The 24,929-nt window shown below is 41.1% G+C and overlaps 1 protein-coding gene across 1 annotated transcript in view; it reads right to left on the bottom strand.

The window, feature by feature from the left end:
* Nucleotides 1-23,832, bottom strand: part of SMOC1 (SPARC related modular calcium binding 1) — a gene marked incomplete at its 5' end in the record, with an annotated part of 86,079 nt that extends 62,247 nt beyond the window's left edge. Inside the window, 4 exons of the mRNA XM_010286744.1 lie at nucleotides 3,148-3,195; nucleotides 5,342-5,441; nucleotides 15,980-16,092; nucleotides 23,661-23,832. Coding sequence (XP_010285046.1) covers nucleotides 3,148-3,195; nucleotides 5,342-5,441; nucleotides 15,980-16,092; nucleotides 23,661-23,832 — 433 coding nt within the window. The remainder of the gene's footprint in view (nucleotides 1-3,147; nucleotides 3,196-5,341; nucleotides 5,442-15,979; nucleotides 16,093-23,660) is intronic.
* Between the last annotated feature and the right edge of the window lie 1,097 nt (nucleotides 23,833-24,929).

The following is a 24,929-nucleotide window of genomic DNA, read 5'->3' as shown; positions in this document are numbered from 1 at the left end:
AGGAAATGTCCGAGCTCCAAAGTCCACACATCAGGCATGACCTGGAGAACCTGGGTTTCCATTCTACCTCATAGAAACATGCCTCCACCTCCCCCAGCCCAGGTCTGCTCTGCCTTCCAGCAACAGAGCACTTCTCAGACACAGAACAAATCAATACGTTCTATTCTAAAGCTTTAAGTCTGGTGCCAATTTAATTTGATTTAAAATTACCTTACAGGGCAAATTGTATGAGTAACTGGCATTCCATCATACAGCAATAGCAGCAATGTAAACATGGGCAACCAGAGCATGGGATTTAAAAATAAAAAGGATTTTTTGCCAGCACTCTTGCCTGTTCTCTGCAGAAAGCTCCAGAGAGCCACTTCAGGATCTACATGTCAAGCCACATGACCATAAAGCCATTTAATTTTCTTTTCATCAGTAGTGAGAGCCTGTGAGTAGAATCACGTTACCTCACATCTTCTGGTGACTCCATCATACCTATTGACCCCCAGAAATTAGAGCTAAACAGGATGGAAGAGAGGCCAAAACATTTAGAGAAAGAGTTATTACCAATAACCAGCCCTTTTCTCCTTCCAACATTAATTTCTCTCTTCTAAAGCAGAGCTAATATGCTAGTAAAGTCTTCCTTTTCATTTATTACCCAACAGCTTAAGCTTACCCATCTGTACTCTAAGGCAGAGCAGCCTCCATCCAAAAAACTAATTTTGCCCTGAAGACTTGAAAGGCACCAGCATCACACAAAGTTTATTAACTCCATATTTTACACTCGTGTATGAATGGGACAAAAGAAATCACTTTCGAGAGTCTTAGCTATTCCTTTTCCTCCTGAGAGCACCTATTCTGTGTCAGATGATGTTCTTTGACTCAGAGACCCTCATCCAGGGATGGAATGAGGAGTTTGCTGTGCAGCAGAAAAAGTCCGAACTCCTGAGTCAGATGGCAGTTGCCCAAAGTGACGTCACAAGTTTCCAAGATATGCCTCTATAACAGAAAGGTCATCACTGACCCAGTTCCTGCTGGGACCCTCCTCATCCTGCCCTTTTTGTCTTCTTGCAAAGAGCAATCTTTGCAGAAAGAATCTGAATAATCAGCTAGAATGGATGGCTATATGCACGCTAGCTAGCCACCAGTCTTCAGAGAAGCCAGACTTCCAGCAACCACCTTGCTTTCAAGGAAGCCAGGCTGTTCTTGCTTCCAACTTCCTTACAACAGGACCCAATATGGGAACTTTAAATCACGGTAATTTAAGTCAAGAAAAAAATTATAAGAAAACCAAATTAATTTTTAGACTAGGCATTCATCACTAGCCAAAAAAGTAATACTAAGTCCATAAAATTTTAAACCAAATTATTTCAGCTTCTTAGTCCTCTTGATTTTAAAAGACCTGTTTAATAATTGCTTACAAGTATTTTTCTAACATGGTAGAGAAAGGCCAAAGTGACTTGTGCAAGGGCTTCCAACAGATATGAAGAGATTCAGAGTTGGAGGGAACAGAAAGCTTACATGATTACTTGAAACACACTAGCCAAAAGTGAAACATTTTCCTTTTCTTGGTATTTACTGCATAGGATGTTTTTGCAGCCATGTAACCAAGTGTACCATTCTTGAAACAGGATACCACAGGCACCAACAAGAATCAATTTATATTACAAATTTTAGAATAATTAATTCCATTTACAGTTCTCTTTTTGACGTGTTCCAACCTCTGAGTTTATACAGGGAGTAAAGTAGGAAAAACAAGTTCAGGTGTTTTCCTCCCTTTTGCTTCCACTTCTTATGTAATCCAATATCAGGTCCTTCCAGTTCCAGAAGAACAGACCAGGACTACTCAGGTAGGAAGGCTACAAACAATCCCCACTCAAAAATAATGCAGATTTCAAGAGTTACTTGATTTGCTTGTACTTCAGGCTAGACTAGTAATGATTGCATTAACAGAATGATAATGCATTCAGGTGCCAATTATGCATTAACACATAATTACAGGTTTACAGAGACATATCCTTATGTAAAATAAGTAGGCTTCAGCATTCACTCTTAATTAAGTAGTTCTCCTGCAGCTTTTTTCTCCCTACCTTTTCTTAAGCTACTGTACACAACCAATAGTGTGTAGAGGGGATACGCTCAAAATGCATCACGCCTCTGAACATAGCAATCTGTAGTTCCTGTTAAGTGTTTTCAGGACTGGATTGACAGTCTCAGCATGGAAGATGTTCTTCAAATTAAAGTGTCTTTATCAAGGTAGGCATTTTCCTGCATTTTGAAATGCCAGGAATAATTAGTTTAGAGAGTTAGCAGTAAAAATCCTGCTTTAGATAACAAAACAAGAACTTCTCCCAGGAAACAGCCTTCATCCTCACCAGCAGGAGTGAGGATGCATTCAGTACTGTTTTCCTGTAGTAAGGAGACAAGCTAAAAAGTTGACACTGAATGGGGAGTAGAGGAGAAGGATTGAAAATGAGGGTGTGGAGAAGGCCTAAAGACAAACTTGACTGCTCATCTGTGTATACTTCAGTGGTCACCCCTCCCATGACTATTTCAACAAATGCACAGAGGACGCAGAGGGCTATGAATACACACAGGAGAACACCACATCTAATGCCTTTCTCAGGAAACGCAAGGACTGAAGAAAGGAGTATAAAGACGATGGAGGACCAATGCCTAATGCACAAGAGTGAGGTTTCTAAGGACAGCTAGGGTTTAATCCAGCACTGCTCCAGCTGGCCAGAGGGTTTTATTGCTCTGTTAAAAAACCCACCTTTCAATGCATATAAAGCCACAATTTGGCACTCCTGACTCACAGTGCACTAGTCATTGATAGCCTTCCTAATCTCTAGGGATTTTACTGGGAAATGTTCAGTAGTTAATATCAAGGTGAAGAAGCAAAGGTTATTCTGTGCCAGCCACCCCTTTGGGAAGCTCTGCTTTCATGTACTACATCTCAGCTGACAAGCATAGAGCAGAGCACACTGTTTTCTACTCCACAGGGTGGTTCATGAACAGTAGGAGTAATAAGGTGATGGTCTAACAACACATAAGCCTCCTGCACACCAAGCTGATTAGGAACCCAGTGTGAGCTATCTCAAGGGACTTGGCTGGGCAGCTGCTATTACAAAACAGGTTGCTGAAGCACGGGACTCCACTCACCTTTCCTTCCAGAATTACCCTGGCTTGATGGTTTATCAGTTACAGAACCTAAAGGGGAGGAAAAAGAAAGAAAGAGAGACATCTATTTAGATGCTGTATGATCACACAGAACATGTAACGTCACATTAATACAGTCAATATCTCAACCCACAAAATGTCTGTTTTACTTGCCAACAGCTCAATTTAGGATTTAGAGAGCCTGTGGCTTCAGCCAACGGGGATAGCATAAGAAAGTTTTATGCATTAAGATGTTAAATCAGGATGAGGGTAAACAAGAAATCTTTAGTAGCTGGATCCAGTGTTTTGAAAGAGCTCAGAGCAGTGTGCTAGTAAGAAACCTGGAACAAATCCAAGGGCAAGAAGGAAAGATCAGTAAGAGTCACTTCTTTCATTTGCAAATGTCAGGAAGAACAAATCAAAAACAGGTGGGGAGAGTGTGCAGGGAATGCAAGGGGCAGTATTCTAAAGGAAAGGGATTAAATAGGACAATTTGCAGAAAATGGATTTCAACAAACCCTGAACATCCCCAGCTGTTTGAAAAGGGACACTGAATAAGCATGTACTTGAATAGAACACATCTCAGCTTTTTAAATATAATTTAGATCTTCACATATGATTCTACACTTGTTTCTGCAGTTTGCTTTAGTGCTTCACCACAGTTTTTCACTGAAACGTGAACTGATAAAAGCTTTTCAAACAAATCCATTACCAAAATAAAAGTTTTTCATGTACTTTTATACAATAGCTTTACTCCCAGGAAACTGATTCTTCTGTGCACCATTACTAAACAATTCCAGTGATTACTGATCCTTCAGGAAACATGGATAAAAAGTCAACTCCAAAGGAAGCAGCTCAGCTTAGACAGGCCCAAGACCCTGGTCAAGACAAACTCTATTGCCCAGGCACTTTCACTTGCAGATCAGTTCATCACAGATCTACTGCCAAATTACAGGTAGGAAGCACATACCCAATATTAGTCCTGTGTCCTACAATACACCATGACTTTACTTTCGTGGTAACACAAGTTTATAAACAGCTCAAGACTAAATGAACAGATCAGCAAAACTCTAAAACATGCCCTACCAAAACCATATACTGAGAATGGTGGAAGAAAGTCTTGTTCCAAGGTTTAAGCCAAATTACTGTAACATTTCATCTTACACAAAAAACAGGATATTAATCTTATTTTCTTTCCATGTACCTGTGAAACATGAAGTGTCCCCTCAAGCTACATTGAGGGTTACTAGACAGTTCTCCTACTCAAACTCTCATGCAAGTCATTGTGATTGCTTAGTACCACAAGACACCCTACAGGCAAGAGGACACTGAATAAGGTGAGAAGGATTAGAACAACAAAACAAGTTTGACTGCTATCATGTTCACATCTACAGGCAAACACTGCAGGGCCCTATGAAAACGTAGAGGCCAAACTCATCCCATCTGAGCCATGGGCTGCCATATTGAATGGTAAAGGGCAAAACCAAATATCACTCAAGTACAGAAAAGGATGGATTTAGGCCCAGTAAACCATAGGGCATAAGAGCAGTGTCAGGCTGAGAGACCAGAAGCAGGTCACAAACCCATGACTAACGGTCTGGTTCTGGACCTCCCTCTTGTCAACTGTTGTACAAGCCCAGAGATGTCCAGCCCCATGACACAAACATGGGGATCCTGGAACATGATCAGAAGACCCAAATCCATTATAATAGTAGGAGCCCAGAACTGGGGGTTAGTAGTCAACAACTACCAGTTTCTCACAGAACCACCTTTTAACTGTGTCTCTGCAGACAAAATGATTCCATGGCCCACTCAATACAGCCTGAGAATGACTTCTTTAAAATACAGCTCATGGAAAAAAAGTTACCCATCTGTTACAGGATCTCTGGCTTTAGTGTACACAGCAACACTGCAACTCTTGCCTTGGCTCCCACAGGCTGTTACCTTAGTGGTTTTTCTTAGTGAGCCTTGCAGGAGTGTCTGTACCCTAGTTGCAGGGTGGACATGCCACAGTCCAAGCTCCCTTGCAGGTTCCCAATGCCAGCAAGCACACAGGGAGATACAAGCACAACTAGAGTGTTGAATCAGGTAAACTGTCCAAGTCACCTGAAAAGATTAAGCGCTCTGAACAGGTCACATCCTCCCCAACCCCCTTCAGTTATCAAATTAGTATTTGTTGAAGCCACTCCCACAGTACCTGAACATACAGGCGTTTTGTTCTGTACAGAAGAGCCGCTAATAGGCTTGCCATCAGGTGTCACACACCAGCAGTATCCAGTGTAGGTATGGCACTGCACCTGTTTGATAAAACAAAGAGCAGGCATTTCATTTCTCACTATCACCCACCACTTTTATTATAATCCAGCATCTTAGTGGAAGTCCCAACCCAGATGCATCAAACACGTGCTTCAGAGTGAGGTCACAGAAAAGTGTCTTTGATATCTTTTCACTCTCCCCTCATGTCCACCCTGAGGAAAGGTCATTTCTCCTACTCCATCACCTTTAGCTGCAATTCAGCAGGTAAAAGAAGTTACAAGTAGTCAGCCTGAGAACACGTCATTTTGGGGATACAGCAGTAGCAGTTGTGTCTCAACTCATTCCACCCTCTGCTAAATCCCATTTACTATTTACCATTAAATAGCTGCATCACAGCTGGGATGTGGAAAGACCACCCTAGCTCAATTCCAGATGCTGCTTGAGAACAGCGTCTGTCAGCATTTTGAGAGCATTTTGCTCAGTTTTGTCTGGAAAAATGCAACATTGACTCATGTTAACAAACCTTCTCCAGAAGCTCTCTCCTGTTACTATGTCAACCTAGGCAGTAGGAGCAAGATCCAACATGCTTGCTTTTCATGTATCGATAAGGATTTAAGAACATTTGATAAAGGCTCTAATGAGCCAAAGGTAGACAGCATAAGATTCATCTTGCTTAACTTTAAAGCTCTACTTCGCCACTAAACATCTGGAGTTGCCTGGTTCCTTCCTTCACAACAGAAGGACACCAGGATGACTAGTTCAGATGTGGACCTCTAAAGTGAGAATAGATAAACCCTGGTCTAGCAGACTGGTCTTTGTAACATCTATGCAGATATTGGTTCAGTGGCACTATAGTTTCATTTAACTTAATAAACGTAATTATAGCCTTTGCCTCAGCTTTCAAAGAGTGGTCAGCATTTGGGTGAACTTTGCGATGCCTCTGACTTCCCTTGAGACAAAAGTAAATGATCATCATACAGGCATTTATGTAAATACTAACAGGTTCCAAACCCTTTCTAGCAAACACACTTTCAGTTGCAACCCAGTGTGCACATCAGCACTTGCAGCATCCTGACATGGTACAGAAATGCCTACATTACTATAAGCTAGTAATTACTATAAGCTATTTCTGAAAAAGAAGCCATGAAATGAGATCACTTCAGAAACTGCCATTTTTATTTTACTTGTAAATTGAATTCTGTCTATTCTCTCATTTTCTGAAGTTCATTGAAGCTGATTTCCCATTCCAGTCCTCTCCAGAGGAGAGAAGAGTGATGGGGTGTTTGTGCCATTCCCTTCATTAGGGATCCTTCAGAGCTAAACCAGTCACTCCCCCTTGCTGACAGCTGGCTTCGATTCCCTAAGGTAGCAGAGTTTGTTCAAGGACTTAACAACAGTCTTTTTAAAAGGCTTTGAATATCACATAAAACATGATCTAAGAGCAATTATAACACAGTACCACATGTTTATCTTGGATTTTACTAAAGTGCAAATCAATCATTTTGCCTCAAGCAAATTCACTTTTAGCAGCCAAAATCAACAATAACCTTAGGTACCCATGTTAAAGTCACTGTCACTGGTATCTCCACACTTTCATTTTTATTCTCTCAATATATCACAAAATTTATTGCTAATTACTCAAAAGCACTATGAATATAATCAGCAATAATCAAGTTGCAAAATATTTCTTATTGCTCAATCTAATCTAAGACATTCAAAATGAGTCTGATGGAGCTGCTTGGCTTTGTGCATTTCGTGTTTATCTTTGCTGATCACACACTCATTATTGCATTCCAAACAGTACAAGAAGTTGTCTTTACATCTGAGCATTAATTGTAAAAATCTTACCCAGAGTTGAAGCCAAATTCCAGGACAGAGTCTTGAACTCTTAGGGCAAGACCCTTCCGTGTCACATTACAGAAAAAATCCAGTGTACCCAGCATTTAAAAAAATTCAAGTATTAGTGACCTGATAATCCTTCAGCCAATCCTTCAGAAAATAACAAAGTACATGGCAGAGGAGTCCAAAAAAAAAAATGTATTGACATAAATTTAGGATAGATGCATTAACTAAGAGCATGTTATGTAACTCATCACAATGGAGAGCTAACAATTAACATTTATGCAAGCCAAGCACATTACATCCATAAAAGAACTAATTTTGTAAATAACTAAGCTAAGGAATGTTGGTCTTCCTTGGACTGGTATCCCATGACCCTTTCTTCCCCCTGCCACAGTTAAAAAGAGAAATAAATCTCCAATTGACAGCACTTTCACAACAACCACATGTTCTACTACAGCACCAAAGGACTTCCCTCCGGATAATAGCAGCAATTAAATCTCAGCCCTTGTCCTAAAGGTCAGACAACCCATGAAGAACAGATACTTCTGAAACCTCAAAAATCACTGCAGTTGGCTTTCCTGAATGTCTTTGTGTTGAGAGATGCTACTTTTCACTATGATACCTGACCAGGTCTCAGCATATTTAGGTGTCATAACAGTGGCCTACAGCCTAGAATTTGCAGCTTAAAGGCTGGGAAAACTGGTATACTTTTCATCAGTTACATAGCACTGGTACAGCACTGAAAAAGTTGTAAAGGCAATAGCTGATCCAGTCCCATTTCGAAACACTGTGTGTAAACACAAACTCTGTTAAGTGTCCACTATTCCAGAGCACCTATACTACAGAATCCTGAAAATTCAGGTTTTTACTTTAAATTTTTCCAATGGGTTTCCAGTGATCTTAGGTTTGTTTCTAAATGCCATTTAAATCTTATACCTGAAATTTAACCTCTAATTCAACCTCTAATCCTAATCCCACAGTAGCAAAATTTTTAAATAATGTTATAATCAGAAGAGTAATTGTGTAAAAATGACACCTGTTTACTGCATGGATCTAATCTTCAATTATTGAGTTAATTTGGGCTCTACCAAAATACACATTAGAAAAAAGTGTGTTTGACTTTTTGGCTCTCAGTCTTCTACAGAGAAGCATTGCGACAGAAAATACATTATCAATTTTATATACAAAATAACTCAATTGCTAACCAAGCTGCAGCTACAGAATGCTCCTTACCTCTGGATAAGCACAGAGTTTGACATCTGAAATTAACATACACCTGTCCAACAGCTGGACATTTTAAGTTACATAACAGGGAATCAGAGAAATAAACCTGCAAGTCATTTAAGGTCTTCCAACAGATTCCCCATTAACATCTACACTTAAATTTTTTTTTAAAAATTCAAACTACAGTTTAAAGCCCTGCAAGCACCCGAATCCGTGATTGTGCAGGAGGACACAGTTCCTATTTTTTAGGAGTGAGAGATATGCCGTTTCAACTGTGCCTCAGCTGAAGGATGAAAAGCATGAGGGACAAACCCAACAAAAATTTCTCTGCCACCATTGTCCAAATTAAGGGTATAGCAGCAGCTCCTCTATTCCCCTCTTCCATTACGATGTGTGAAAACAAACAGCAGCTAACATACTAGCCACTGGCCACATGAATAAACACCTGCTCTTACCAAGTTCATTACAACATGAAAACATTAAAAGTATAGTCACTGGCAGACAACTCTGCCTCAACTTCCTGAGGGGAAAAGAAGTGACTGTTTGGGTTTCTTCAATATCTCACCAGCAATGCCCAAATCAGATTACCAAGTAGCCCAAAGCTTCTCAACAAGCAAGCAGCAGCTTCCTTTTACAACCATTTGACAAAGGACCATCAAGGGTTTGTTTCCAAAAGGTAAACTGGAAGTGGGAGAGAACTTGCATGCACATGTGTCCTGGTTTCAGCTGGGATAGGTGAATAGATAGATGATAGATAGAAATATAGGTTCCATACCATATAACATCATGCTCAGTATATAAACTTGGGGAGAGTTTGTGGAGGGTTGGTGACCATGGCTCAGGAACTGACTGGGCATCAGTCAGCAGGTGGTGAGCAACTGTATTGTGCGTCACTTGTTTCATATATTCTTTTACCATCATTATTATTATTTTCTCTTCCCTTGCTGTCCTATTAAACTATCTCAACCCACAAGTTTAACCTTTTTTTTTTTTTCAATCCTCCTCCCCATCCCACCAAGGAGTGGGGAGGAGCAAGCAAGTGGCTGCATGGTTCTTAGTTGCTGGATGGGGTTAAACCATGACAATGTGTATGAGAGAGAGAACAGGGGCAAAACTAATTCTGTGATGGCTGAAACCAATCTCTATGGAGTTACAGAAAGAAGCGTAAGAGCTTGAGAGCACCGTGGACAAGCAGTCATCTGAACACAGGAACAGTAACAGACTAGTCTTTCACCACTGTTCAGATGAAGAGTTTGGTAACCAATTCCCATCCCATTGTAGATCAAACCTTTCCTAGTTCCTTCCATAATGGAGGGCAGAGAGAAGGGAATAAAAACATTACTTCTGCATTAAAAGCAATACTTATACGACAGAAGAAAAAACACATCCAGTTTTTGAACATCATTGCTGAGGGTGAGGGAAGGCAGAAAAGCTACTGTCCACACTCACGAGGCAAGGCTCCAAACTCTGGCTGCACCCAGGTGCTCCTTGTAAACACTGTAAAAACAGCTAAACAAATTGTTCCAAGCCAGTAGGTCATCTGGTCTGACTCAGACAGCAGAAGCTGCAGTGTCACACAGCAATTCTTTAATCAAGCCCTTCCTTTGTTTGAGCCATTAAAGCTCATCCAGAAAGTCATCTGAACCCAAGTTAGTGGCACACAATCAGCACACTGGCCTTATGGCTATTTATCCTAACTTTAAATGGTGATGCCTCTGTTCTGGTTTAAGTGTTTTACTGTACTGCTTATACCCTGGATCTTGTCATACTTTCTGCTAGATTAAGAGTCAGAAACCTGCCTTGCCTTTACAGACAATTTTAGGGAGCTATGAATCAGTCTGCATCTTAAGTTTGAGACTGCAATCCCTTAAATCATTTTTGTCACTTTTTCTGTTCCCTGCTCACATTTAATTCTTCCCAAATGATGTTGTGCAGACAAATATTCCCACCAGGGCCTTATGCAACAGCCATCTCCCTCAAGTCTATGTACCATTCAAGAAATGCTTGCTCCACAGGAATTTCACTATTCATATAACCAGGGAAAGAAGTGATTTGTGGCAAAAGAATCTTAGCCATGGTCAAGGGCACTCCTACCACACACTGACACAGATACCATTTTTAGCTTAGGAGAGGGATCCCCAAGAGAGGTTCCCTGCTTCTGACACAGAATGTGACCCTTTAAAAGTTAACAATTGCCACTTGCCTTAAGGATATCCACTCCTGCTTTAAGAATCTGTTCCTTTGCTCTCTTGACTGGTATTTCTTTGAAGAAATGCTGTATATAACCAAAGTAGCCACCTCCTTACCCATCCATGGGTTATCTTTAGCTCAATATACAAACAAGAAACAATGAGAGCTGCATGAAGAAAGCAAGTGCATAAGAGGCAGACAAATCTGTAGAGCAGTATTCAGAGAGCTCCAGCTACAGTCTTTTATAGAAGGGATGTCTTAACAAAAAAAGCCCAAACCATCTACTAATTAAAGCCCAGATTCTTTATGAAGAAAGTTTCTTTAATCTAGCAAGACAGACTGTGTTCTTTCCTTCTGAAAGGAGAGGTTAAGTCCTTGAGAGCTTAGTATTGCTAGAGTATGAGCGCTGAATAATGGAATAATAGACAGCATCCAGGGAATGCGGGACATGTCTACACAGTGCCCCACAGCACCGTGCTGCATTAAGAAATGAGTTTCTAATTCTGTCCAGCAGCATGCTACACTAGCTAATGCAGAAGAACAGACTTGGATCATGAAGTCACACTGAAGGCTGAGAGAGTTCCCCATGTCTTTAGAAAGGGGTCTGTGTGGGACTTAAGAGAAAGCAGTACTTTGTAGTCACATTAGCATAGCAGCGAATGAAACTATTGCTATGGACCATAATATAGATCACGCTTTCCAAACAGACATGTATTACCAGATGTGGGAATGCTCTGGAAGCTATTGGACAACAGAAAACTGCTCTGAAAGTCAGTCCACTCACTGATCCTGTCATAAGATGCCAGGTTTGACTGATGCACTTGCTTTAAGAGAAATCTCAGTGCTGCATCATAACTGCACTAGCAGCTGCAGTTTTGATAGCCCTAAACTCAAAAGAAGCTCTCCAAGGAGACTTGCTTTCAGCCACTTGTATGCAGACTTGCAAGGAAAAGAAACCACAGCTAGACAGTGGAAGGTGGCAGCAAATAGCAAGACACCACCAAAAGCCCCACAAGACTACACCCCCAAAGCAGCGCTAACATTATTCGTGTTCATATTAATCTGTTTGAAATGGATCTCGTTTAAAACCTCAGCAATCTTTTCTAAAAAACTGCCTGGGGTAAAACTAAGAAGAATGCAAGTCTCCCTCAGCCCATGGCAACAAGCCCAATGGCACTAGGCAGCAAAAGAAAGTGTGCAGATTACCCAATAGAGCCTGTTGTTTATGAAGAACAGATCACAGCAGGTTAAGTGCCACATGGAAAGGGAATGGCATTTATGCAAAATACAGCATAACAGCAGAAAGAAGAGAGCAAGTCTTGGGAACAGAAACTGGTTTTAGTCATATCTAATTTTGCACAACAGTACGTGACCTCAGTTTTATATAATTAATCAAATTACTCCTATCAAACAAACATTCTTATGTTGTGAATAACTCAAATTTTATCTACATGCTTATATTACTGTGGGCTAAGTGCAGAGCATTTTTGTTACAGGAAGTAATATTCCCCACACAGACTGAAATATAAAGAAATAGCAGTTCCAGAGCAATTCATCAGGTCTGCTCCCACTTACAGTCATCCCACCACGCCTGCAATGCCACCGCCTCTTCCATGCTGCAAATCCATGCCACACTTTTAAATGTGTAAGCAGTGCTAAAGTGGACTCTTAGAATAAGGGAAGTAGACATGGTGCTTAGAAAGAGTTATGAAAGCCAGTGAATTGACAGGTGTCTGCTCCTCTTCATACAGTACACAAAACACATTATAACTAGCCATGCCTAGGAAAACTGGCCATCCAGGCAATAGAATAGATGGCCACACTTCTTTTCAGTCTAGATTTACAGACAATTAAAAGACAGATTATACAAGTGTTTAAGACACATAAAATGTCTTTAATGCAGGGTTTAAATGCAAGCCAAACCAAGGTCTTTGCCTTCAGGCCCTCCTCCCTTTCACCCTTGCTACCACATCTAACTGTTGGGTCTCAGAGCCAGCTGCCCTGCAGGGAAGCAGGAGCAGATAATGCGAGCATGGTCTCCCCTTTGCAGCCGCTGCCCCATGCAACACATGCCGCTGGTCACAGCACAGCAGGGTACCTATGTTCTCTTCACCGTCTTACAGTCCCATCCAGCTCATGGTGGATCCAGTCCCAAATTCAGTTTTGTACTGGATGCAATTCCAGGAGCTGGAAAGGGCAGACTTGAGCAGCTTTCAGAGGAAGAGCATCACTTAGTGCTGCTTTTGGTGTTTACCCATAGTGATTGCAATTTAGTTTCTAATCAAGAGGCTGATAAGCTACAAAAGCAACAGTTCAAGCTGCTTAAGACCAAGCAGGTCCTATGAACATAGTTGCCACTACCAAATGCAGGTCCCAAACTTGCACTGTTCATGTTTTTTACTCCTGCAAAACTTTCAAGAATTTCCCACAATTAATTAGACAAAAACTCAAATCTTTTAAAGTCTGATGGCAAGGACGATGATGTGGGCCTGAACACCTACTGTGTATGCATCTACAAAAAAGAGGGTCAGCTCAAGACCTGGAAGCAAGTCATCCACACCTTGCGTGAGTGCTTTAACAATTAAGACATTTGATATTTTAAATATATGCATGCACCTTTCTTTCCCCTCTGGTTAGAATTTTCCTTCTACACCAACTATTTCTCCAATAACAGTTACATAGAAGGGGGGAAGTTGTTGAAAAAATTTCCCTAGTCAACTCTACATACAAGGTATACCCTGAAGCATGTGCATCTGCTTAGACTCTTGTTGGCATGGGGATTCAAGGTTGAAGAACATGGTGAGTCTTTCTCCTATAAACTTTGCTGAGAGATGCTGCCCTGCTCTGGACTTCCCAACTGAGATTTTGGAGTTTGGATGGAGCAACTCTCTGGGTACTGAACCAGAATAAACTAGTAACAGTTCAGAGCTGACTTCAGCAAGGCCTCAGGGACTTCAAGAACTGTCCTATACAGCTTCCCTGCTGAGCTGAACCTGGGGGTGCCAATTCTCTGCACAAGAGATGCAGTATCCAAACCACCTCCACCAGATGAGATCTATTCATGAGTTGCTGGAAGAAAAAACTGTTTGGACTGTTCACTAAAATTCTGATTTTTACACATCCTTTTAAAATCAAAGTTTAATTAATTTGGCCAGAAACTAAAGGAAATATTTGTCTCAAATGCAGGTTGAAACCAGTTAGCTTCCTCGGACATTGTCCCTGCATAAGACGTGAATGAAAAACAATGACCTTAAATGCTGCAATATAAATGATGAAGCTGGTTCCTAAGGTATGTGGAACAAGGAATATTTTTATGATCCAAGGAATGATATGAATTTCAATTAATTCCAGCTACAAAGGGATCAGAGTCTTCCTTCATCATGACAGGTAGAACAAAAGCATTTCAGTGTTCACCGATAGGACTGAATGAAGAATGTGAAATATCGCTTGGCTGCCAGCTAAAAACACACAATCTTTCTAAGCAGTTTCATGCTGCTGCTCCACTGGCAACCCACACTGGCCAGGGAATGTGCAGAATACGCCCAGCAACTGCCCACAATCCAGACACCAGTACTGACCTTCCAAATAAGCTTGTCTGAAACAAAGCTTTATCAACTACATTCTCAGTCCAGCTTATCAGGATAAAAGTTTCACCTGCACCCCTACTTTATTCTCCAAGAGGTTGATGGACAGTGACAGACTTTGGAAAGTCAGCTTTCCTACCCCCTTTTTTCTTGAACTATGAAGTTTAACATGGAACATCTAGCTGGCCCACTACAAGTGTTACAAACATTCCCCTCCAGTGCCAACATAACCTGAGCAGCTCTGCACAACATCAAACTTCAACAGTTGAGAGTGTAGTTAGACTGCAAGAAACTTCTGCCATCTTCTCTCTTACCCCCACCTTCCCAAGATGGCCCACACTGTACACAAATATGATGCTGCTCCAAAGTCGTATGCAAAGTTGGCAGGATGGATAAAAAAAAAAACTTTCCCCACTTCACCATCAAAAAACAAAAACACTCCCACACACCAGATAATGGGACGGTAAGGCAGGGGGGAATAAAAATTTTTGGTGGGTTATCACAAAAAAAAAAATCTTTCTTCTCTTTCCCCCAGGCATCACAAAGTGTTTGAACCAATCCCAAAGCTTTTTGCCTTTCTCATCTTTTTGAAGCCAATATTGACCATATTTTGGAAATTTTTACCTTCAAAAGACTTTGCAAACAGTAATTAATCCTAATACTTCTGAGGCACAAGATCTCTAGAGCAGTATCTAGAGCTAGATATAGGGAAGCTAAGGCAAAAAAAGTTGCATGATTTACCAAAGTTCACAAAGTAGAGGTCATTGGGGTTGCAGGATTTTGGCTTTTGAGATGCGTGCCAAACTGAGCAGACAGTATACCCCTCCTGCCTATTAGGAAACTGTACGTGAGCTATTTTTAACACCCAGTTCAGTTAGTACTGGGACACTACTCGCTATGCTAGTGGTAACAGAACCAACAGCATCACTCTTAATTTCTACCCTGCCTCAAAATACTCTTCCTCTCAAAAATCTCCTTCCTGAAGTCTTTTTTTGCCATAAATACTTCAACTTTTCTGTAATTCTGTAGGATCTCTCCCAGTCCAACTATTTAAGGATGCTCAGTGACCAGAGCCGACTGTTTTTCACAGATGTTAAAGGACAACAAACCATAAGCCTCATCTGTTATCCCTGCCCGAGATAATTTTTTTCTCCAGAGAAGCAGCATTAAAGTCTACAATCCCAGCACATCGTTAGATCCCAACAAGTGAACAGTGAAGAATTAAAAACCTAAATAAAGCCGTCTCCATCACCTCTCTGCCAGACCCCCAAACCACAACAGGGCATAGAACAGGAAACAGGAGTCTGTCACTAACAAGTACCCTGCAGAGGTAAGAGGCTCAGACCACTTTTTTGCTGGGACGGATGAAACACAGGTAACAGCAGAAACAGCTTGGTACACCCTGTTCTGTGTAAGCCACAGCTCTCTATGGTTCATCTTCAGGGAAAAATTGACCTCCTCTGCAATTTGTTTTTGTTTCTGCATTATGCTGGAGGTGGATGCCATTTGTTTCTGTGCTACAGTGGAGGTGGATGCCATTACGTATGTATGTGTCTTAAGGTACGGCAACTGAATCAAAGCTTCCAGTTGGTTAAACAAGTCCCCAGCTTTCACCACTTTCACCTGAGTAACTGAGTCAGTGTGCACCCATGCATCTATCATTACTTGGCTCATACCGTAACAGTGAATCTCCTGCAGTCACTGGGAGCCTGGTTGAAGGAAGCCAACAGAAGTTTTACCTGTGTGAATGATCCATCCTCATTGCATTCTGGGATGAAGACTGCTTCCTGCGGCTTCTTTGCCTGTTCCAGTGCTTGAGCTCTCTCTAATCGACATTTGCTTTGGCCAGCATCTACAAGGAGAAAAGCAAAACCCACTTAGATTTCAAAGACATTCAAAAGCTACCAGACACACCATGCAGCTGGGGGTGGGTGGGAACCCCAAACAAATATAAGGCATCAAGGACCATTACCTGCACATTAACAAGGCAGCTATGGAGATAGCACTCATTATCCCAAAGACAAATATGAACCTAGACAATCAAACTATGAGCCAGTTAATGAAGAGCTGCCTAATTTCCTAGGCAACAGGTTTTATCGTCATCGAAGGGCTCTGGAAGCTTCTTCCAACAAGTGCTGGAACACAATGTCCACACAGTAAAAGACCTTCCTGGAGGAAGCTGTGTTTGTGTTAATATTAACAGCCTGAAATTGCATGGCTGAGCATAAGCTAAGTAATTCAGGCCCAGAAGTGAGCAACATGGAAGAAGGAATGGCCCCAGCAAAGCTTCTCTAAGCAACTCTCCCAGTACGATGCTAAAATAACTGGCCACCCATCTGAACTTCCACCTTCGTGTGGTTCAGATAAGGTAGATATGCCATTGCCTGTGCTTTCCTGAAATCTAGCTTCTACCTTTAGTCCCAGTGCTTACAGCCAGGTGTGCATTATACTTTCTCATATCAGTTGCTCACCTTGCTGCCAAGAAAAACATTGCTTTGCAAGCAGAGCTGGAAAGGGTTAAGATCTCAGCTCTGCACTTATTTCAGATGATGGCAGCATGTAGCATAAGCAGGGACTTTAACCTCTTCCAGGTCCAGCTGCCTGTTACAGAGGGTAGACACAGATAAGCCTAACGCTGATGACTGATGGGTCAAAGACAAGAGTTCTGCCCTGCAGAGATACAGATTCACTCAGTGTTTACATTTAAAAACATGATGTCTAAGAGTACTGCTGTTCAGTCTAGAAAGAGAAGTAAAACAGCAAACATCTGTTTCCATGGGACTGACACAGGGACTAGGACCTTCCTTTTCCCATGAATGCACTGACTGAAAGATTTTCAGTGCAGAAACTGCAAAATCTGATCATCAGAATTTTTCAGCAGCACCATAGAAAGTGATCAAGGTTGAATGCCTATTCTACCAGGCACAGAAGTCACAATCGGTTAACAAAAAAATTCTACTGGATCCTTGAAGATCCCATATTCTCCTTCACAGATCACATGAACTTCAACAGAATCACTAATATTAGCACTGAATTAGAAAGCCAGTCTGAGTTCTCAGATCAACTGAATTCACATTGCATGGAAATAGAAACCATTTCCATCTAAGCATATCTAGATGCAGAAACCAATGACAATGCTGTAAATAGTTTTGCTAAAGACATAGACCAAAGCTTTCAAGCTCAGTACTTTATTTACACAACTGATGACTCAAGAGACTAAGTTTCCAGTTTGCCAACACAGTTTCATTTTAAACATACCACATTACTCCAAGAAAGGTTTCATAAGTCTTCTGGAATTATGGAAATCAAACCCTTCTCTTTGAAAAAAGTCGTTATTCATAGCAAGAGTATTCAGTACAGATGACTGTAGCTTAGGCACTGGGTTACAAAGCACGAGTGCCTGTATCAACTCTGCCACTGAACCACTGAGTGACTGCAAGTCACTCACCTCACCTCCCTATGACCTTGTGTCCCTTCTGATCCTGTGTCACTCATCTTTAGACTAATTTTTTTGTGGGGTGTTTTCACAATACCCTCAGCACATGGACCTTTGATCTCAGGTGGACCTATTATAAGCTCGTATAATGAGCAAGACTTACTCACAGAATGAAAAGACTTTCTTGAATAAAATTGACACTGAATTTAAAGAAGCATTATTTTTTTTCCTATTTCACCATGATATAACCTCTGAGCTGGAATTTCCTTCCCCCCCCGCTTGCCAAAGTGACCACATGATCAGACCTTGTTTGCACACCTCCACTGAAGGATGGTCCTGCCAGCAGTACTGAGCCTTCCAACACATGCTCGTTCTCTCAGCTGAAAAGGAAGCACTGGCAATGCTGTTAACTGGAACACCTATCACCTGCAGATCTCCTGTTCAATCTTGCTTGATATGACATAGGACATTATTACAGATACAGATGGCATGGCTGCACCTTCTGTTTTATAGCTAGCCATCTGACTAAAAACACCTTCAACTTCCGCTTCACAGGAGACAACTAAGTAGCAAAAAAATCAGCAGGTATATGTGCAGATCTGCACATATAAGGAAAGGAAAAAAAAAAAAAAGAGTTGTGAATTTCTCATGTGACGTGTGACAATCAAAGCAGATATTCACAAATGAAAGTGTGTTTTCTAGTCTCTCCATCTGAGGATCCAGGACTGCAGACAGGCTTATCTGGTTCCTCTCCCAAACATGAAACAGAAGCATAAAGCATTTCCATACAGCATCTACTTTAGTGCTGGCACACTCACAACTACATGACTGAAACTGGATGCTTCACCACATAGCTGCTAGGAACAAACATTTTGTGGTATTCCCTGCAGTACAAATACAGTAGGAGCCCAGGCAGAAGGGAGACTGACTCAGATCTTTGTCCAATTTGTCAAACGAGCAGACAAACGTGCACACAATCAAGCCCTTATTATAGGAGAAGATAATATAAACATGTTACTGCTAAGGTGACTATGTCCCTCTTGGCAATTTTAACTGGCCTTTATAGATTGAACTCTCTACTACCACTCAGTAGACCATACAGTGTAGCACACCACCACTACACCATAGCATTTAAGAGATCATCATTGTTGCAGCATCCTCTTTTGCATTTCAACCCTTGCCTCAAGTGATGTCTCTTCACAAATTGCTGCTGAAGTGCAGAGAAGACAGACAATTTTTCTCCTGTTCATGAACACTCAGCCCTGATTACTTTTCCCATCGTCCCTCATTGATTTCCAAAGGTCACACCAGTCCTTTTACAGTCTTGACTTGGAACAACCACCTATATACCACGCTGCCTGGAGAGGTGTGTGCATACTGCTATCTTTTTTGTCTGTCATTTCACAGTTCAGTTCCAGTAAAAACAGTGCCTTTAATATCAACATTTACCAGTTTGTTTTTATAAGGACTGTCAATCCTTCTCTTCCTCACTCCACAGGCTGGTATTTTTATGTTTGCATCAACATCTGATTTCAGCAGAATGACTTCACCTTGCTATTTATGCTTTGTTAATTAGAAAACGTAAAATATGACATAACTACCAAGTGTTAAAAGGTAGTTGCCAAATAGCTCACCCCAAATAAGATGCATTACAAATCTTCCTAAAGCCTGATGTTATGATGTAGATTCATATACTCTATTCTGCATTTTGATTGTTTAACCAAGTGTTTCAGCACTTTTCTTGCCTCTTCTTAAAAAATGTTCTCTGGAGTATCAAACACCAAGCTTACAAAACAGAATGGCATTAATGCATTCCAGTTTCATGGTCCAGACAGACTAAATAGGACTTTCTCCTCTCCCTTATATAACGTGAAAAACCAAAACAGGATGACTTTTAAAAAACAGAGCTGGTTAATAGTTTAACTATCTTCAAAGTTAGGACAGATTTACTGCTGCTCAGAAAGCTGCCTTTTAAAGAAAATTCATTCTCAAGTTGGTAGCTGGCAACTAGGAGATTATGAATTAGAAGTCACATGTTTGACATCTGTGGCATAACCTGTAGAATGCAGGTGCACATAATTTTAAATTTTGCGATGAAATTGGCTAGTTATCATGGTTGATCTTATCCATGAACAGTTTATTCAAATGAGACCACCGTGTCCCTCAAGACACACAGTCCACTCCTGAATAGGCCCCAAGAATTCCAGTATCCCCTCTTCAACAGGCAGAGGCAGTTTTGACACCGACATCGTGCTATAAAGACCCAAGCTATCCTAATAATACAAAGTAAAATATCTCCAGGTATCCATGTAACACTAGGAGCAAATCTATACAATGCAACCACAAAAACCTAGCTATTTAATTTTAATTCTAGTTTGCTTTTATCAAAAGCTCAAAGGGCAAAAATTGATCCAAGCAGATTTTCAACTATTTCTAGTTCCATTAGGTAACTGTCTCACCTACAGACCGGATCCCCACGAGGCATGAAGCAGTCCAGCTACACTGAAGTCAGCAGATTCATAGCCATTTACTCCAGCCAATGATCTGTGTCTTTGCATAAAACCATCAAAAATGCAACCTGAGCAAACTACAAAAAGAGGTCCATCTGTCCCACAGGGTGTCAATCATTCTCCACTCCCTCCACGGTTTTTCACTTCATTTCTGACAAGTCCTACACCTGGAATCTCCAGCTTCTTACCTTTTGTGCTGACATGCTTTGCTCCTTCTTTGATATCCACATACCATTTTTACTCAAGAGTTCCCTAATTTATTTAGGGCATACCTAAAAACATGCCTAACTTTGCAAAGTGATTGAAAGTGTCATTTCAGATTTTATTGCTTAACTGCTGCCAAGGAGGGACAGACTTTATTCTCCATTGACTAAGAAGAAGAAAGTTCAAAGACAAAAAACATAGTTCTAGCAAGTGGAGTAAAAAAAGTGATTTCAAAGTATCATCTCCTGTCCAACAAGAACAGTAGGTAGAAGAGAAAGATTACCTTCCAACAACCCATCACTAGTCGGGAGACCTTCCCTTCCAGCACATTAGCTAAAAGTTGTGTTCATCCAGGTGTCCCAGGAAATGGGCTGAAGACCCCTGTTACAGCTTCCAGCAGTAACTTACAGATAGATCACAAATAACTATGCAGAGTGAACCTAAGAATAAGCTCTATACCAGCAAACATTCAAAACCAACCATTACAAATCTAAAAGGAAGTTTTTAGAACACTCACACCCCCTTTTTTTAATTAAAGGGGGCAAACAAGTTCCTAGAAACCAACCAGTTAACATAGAATTTAAATGTGTTTTAAGACACAGATAGCCAATATACCCTAACAATCACTGAATAATCTTAACAGCTTGCCAAGACTCATTTAACAAGTATTCGTCCTTCATCCCTGCAAAGTTTTGATGCAGAACTCATTTGACATCAGATCTCAAGATGACTGCTGACAAAAGATCCAAGTAGGAGTGCTTGGCTGCGTATTTTATGCACAGCTACACCATCTGGAACTATTCTCTAGAATCTCATCAATGAGGCTCCATTTGTCATGGATGCTGTAGTTTGATCATTTTAAGCTAGTTTGATCATTTTAAGCTACTCTTGACTTTTAACCCTTTATGATGTGTGACTGGGGGTTCAGAAGGAGTTCAGAAAGTTTAGTGCTGAAGGAATTTCCTTGAAAAGCACGTGAGGAAGCTACCAAGAACAAGGGCTGAGTAAGAGTTATAGTTCCCAAAGGGCTGGCAAGATTTCATCTTTAAAGGTCCTTAGCTTCTTGAGAGAGCGCAGAGAGCTAAGCTGAATCAAAAAGGTTCTGTTCTCACTATGGAAAACATTTGGTTTGCCTTGGCACAAGCACAGTTCAAGTTATCGGCATATGAAATTGGAAACCTATGGTAATCTGAGGTGCAGAACTATGTCTTGCTGTCCACAATATACTCCCGCTTTTCCTTATTTTAGTTACCTGTTCCCCTCCAGCAAAGAAAGCACAATTTAATATTGCCCATTTCATAAGGATAAGTTCTTGGATACGGTATCTATCACAACTGCATGAGACTGGGCTCAATGGCCCATTTTCTATAACTCCAGTTCTACAGAGTCCCCCATAGAGCATCCTGTCATGCAGAAGGAATGAAGGCTGTTCACAATAAACCTGGTACCCTACTGCAGCAGTAGAAGGTGCTTGAACACTGCTGGTGATACCTTCCCTTGTGCAAGTACAAGATACAGACCTGGCCAACTGCCTGTAGTTAGGCACACCCGTCTTGCAACTGTCTGTATTTGCCAAGAACAGTGATCATCATGCACAACTAGAGGTCATATTCCTCATGCGACTGGAAAAGCAAAATAGCTTTCAATAGCAGCATACATGGAAATTACCAGCAAGGTTAATTTTGAATGTCATAGTTAAAAGAATATTCCTACTTTCCAGGGATTCATGGGGGTGTTAGTGGGTTAAAAGCAAGACTTGCAGTTGTCAAACATTCCCAGGTTATTAGGTATAGTACCACAGGGTAAGAGGAAAAGGGAAAGGAGAACGTGAGTAGCTTCAGCTAAACATTTCAGTTGTCTAAGAGCAGAAAGGAAAGTATAATTTACCTGTGCTTAAGACAAACAAAGTCTTTAGTTACTTCTTTGGGACTCTTTGCAATCACAATATACAGTAGGCTGTGTAGTTTGGCAGTCAACATTTTCTCCGCTTCCAGAAAAAGACACTTTTGCATATGGATGTACCACATTTCCGACCTCATGTTTTAAGTGACTGAGCAGTGACAGTTTACATGCCAATATCTGCCATGGAGTTGCTTATCTAAGCCACCCTGCCCAAAAGATGAAAGCAAAAGGGGGACTTCCAACCTACCGCTTCTTATTGTGATATGCAAAAATGCATCACTTGCAAGAAGCGCCCAACTGCTTCTTGAGCCCTGAGAAGAAAGCTTCTGGGTTCCCAGCACTCAGAAAGCAGCATGATTCAAAGGCCTTTTTCTATGCTATGGGAGAGAAGCTGCCATAAAGCAACCCAGCAGTGATTGAGGGGGAAAGGGGGAAGGAAAAAAAAAGGACTCAAAAGTAAGCTTTTTTCAATGAGAAACTGTTTAAATGAGAGCAATATTTGAGGTCATGCTCATAATTCACCTAAACTATAAAGCTTGTCAATACATTGAAAAGGGATTTCCATTTCAGAACAAGTAATTCTGACAAAAGATACTTTTTTGTAATAGTAAAAAAGACCTTGTGAACAAACACCAGGCTTAAACATATGCTTATTTATCCATCCACAGGGGTTTTAATGAGTTTCATGAGTTTCTCCTGTCACTTCAACCAATTGCTAAAAACTTCTGTGCCATCTGCCCTGAGTCAATTGTGCTCAGAAAACACTCAACTTGATTTTTTACTTCACTGCAGAAGCAAACAATTCATGTGACAATACACCAATATTCCTTTAAAAGAAGTTGCAACTTCAGCTTTAGACTATGCTGAACAGCTGAATAGAAAGAAAAAACAATATTCTCATTTTTAAGTAGATGTGTAACAGCAAGCAGGCAAAAAGGAGGCCATGTAAAGCCTTGCATACATTCTGTTGTCTTAATTAGCTCAGCACAGAAAGGCTGTGTACATCTGCAAAGGGATTAGACATCTAATGTGCACCACATTCTTCCCCACTCCCCATTCTTATCTCAGTTCCTCACTGGCACAGGTAGCAAGGAAGCTCTCTTTCAGGATTTGGGGCCAGCTCCTTGTGTTCTGCAAATACATGTTTCAGCACTTTTTCAGTAATGTCTGATTCCTTTGCCACCTTTCATTGATAATTTGGTCAATTCTTACACCTGCCTCCTAAACCCAGACTCAGATACACATGAATGCACAATTTCAATCAGATTACTCCTAGAGCGTGATACTAAACTCAAGGGTCTAAGAATCTAGTTTCCTATGAGGTAGGACTCCCATTCCTCCCCTCAAAAGCATTTGAGATCCACCTACCTTTGCACCGGCCGCGATGTGTCACACTCAGACTTGACTCCCGGCATTTGGCTCTCTGGTAGTCACACATTGACTCATACGTTCTGCCGTCAGAGGCACAGAGGGGTTTGGACTGGGACCTGGAGCAATGTAGGTTGCACTGAGGGTCTCTGTCACGGTCACTTATTAAAAACTGAAGTGAAAAAAGGAGGGAGGGACAAAAAAAAAAAATATTGATTTTGTTTGGTTTCCCAAAACAGAGCACAGTGTATTTTGTTTTTATGACAATAGCAATATAGTCTATAATGCAGTTTAAGCTGCCTACCAAAGCTGACTTTGCCTGAAGGGAACTTAAAATGAAACACGTACATCTTTAAAAAAAAATTAAGGGTCTTTGCCATTCCATTTTCTTTAATAGAATGGAAACATTACTCACTCTGCCTCACCTCTGAAAACATCAGAAATGCAAAGCCAAACAACCCACATGGGAAGGGCAATACTGAGTCACAACAGCCCAGCTTGCCCAGCACCCTGCCGCAAACAGTATCTGGTACTAGACAATTTTAGTCAGACATGCAAGAAACTTATCACCGAGGATGGAGGAACCCAAATAACCTATCAAGATTGGCCTTGGTAGTTGAACCATGGATGTGGCCAGCTTTATATGATGTTATTTGTTTTTTAAAGCATTACTTATGTCATCTGTGGATACCATCTGCAACAGCATACCTACACACTCCCAAAGCTACGTTTTGTTCCTTCCTGATGACATCCTGCCCAGCTGGCAATTGCATTCCAGGCATCTAATCCACTATCTAATTGCACACCATGTGAAAGGCTATTTCCTTTCAGAAGTTTGAACTTGTCATCTTTCTGAATACCTCTTCTTTCTGAGCATTCAGTTTGGATGCAGCCTATTTTGTATAAATGTGGCACTCTTTTCTTGTCAGTCTCTCAATGTGAACCACCCCAGTCTCCCAATCCCTCACCCAGAAGACTTCCTCTGTACCACAACTACTGCTGTTTCCCTTCTCAGAAGACAGCTTGCCTTCTGCCTTATCTTTTGGAGATAGGGAAACCCACAATGCACATGAATGAGTCCTCATTTTCTGTCTGCTTGTTCCCCACAAATCACAACATCTGTCAGTTTACTGTTGTACCCTCAGCTGCACTCTGAGCTGCCTATAGGGATACCCAGATCTCTTTCCTAAGTTCATACTGTCTTCCTGAGGATCCAGACTGCCAGTCCTCTTTCTATAACAGGAAGACTTTAACCAGGACATGATAGCA

Source organism: Phaethon lepturus, unplaced genomic scaffold, assembly GCF_000687285.1.
Source record: "Phaethon lepturus isolate BGI_N335 unplaced genomic scaffold, ASM68728v1 scaffold2940, whole genome shotgun sequence".
NCBI lineage: Eukaryota > Metazoa > Chordata > Aves > Phaethontiformes > Phaethontidae > Phaethon > Phaethon lepturus.
Note: the sequence above shows the minus strand (reverse complement) of the source record. Positions and strands in the feature narration are given on the sequence as shown.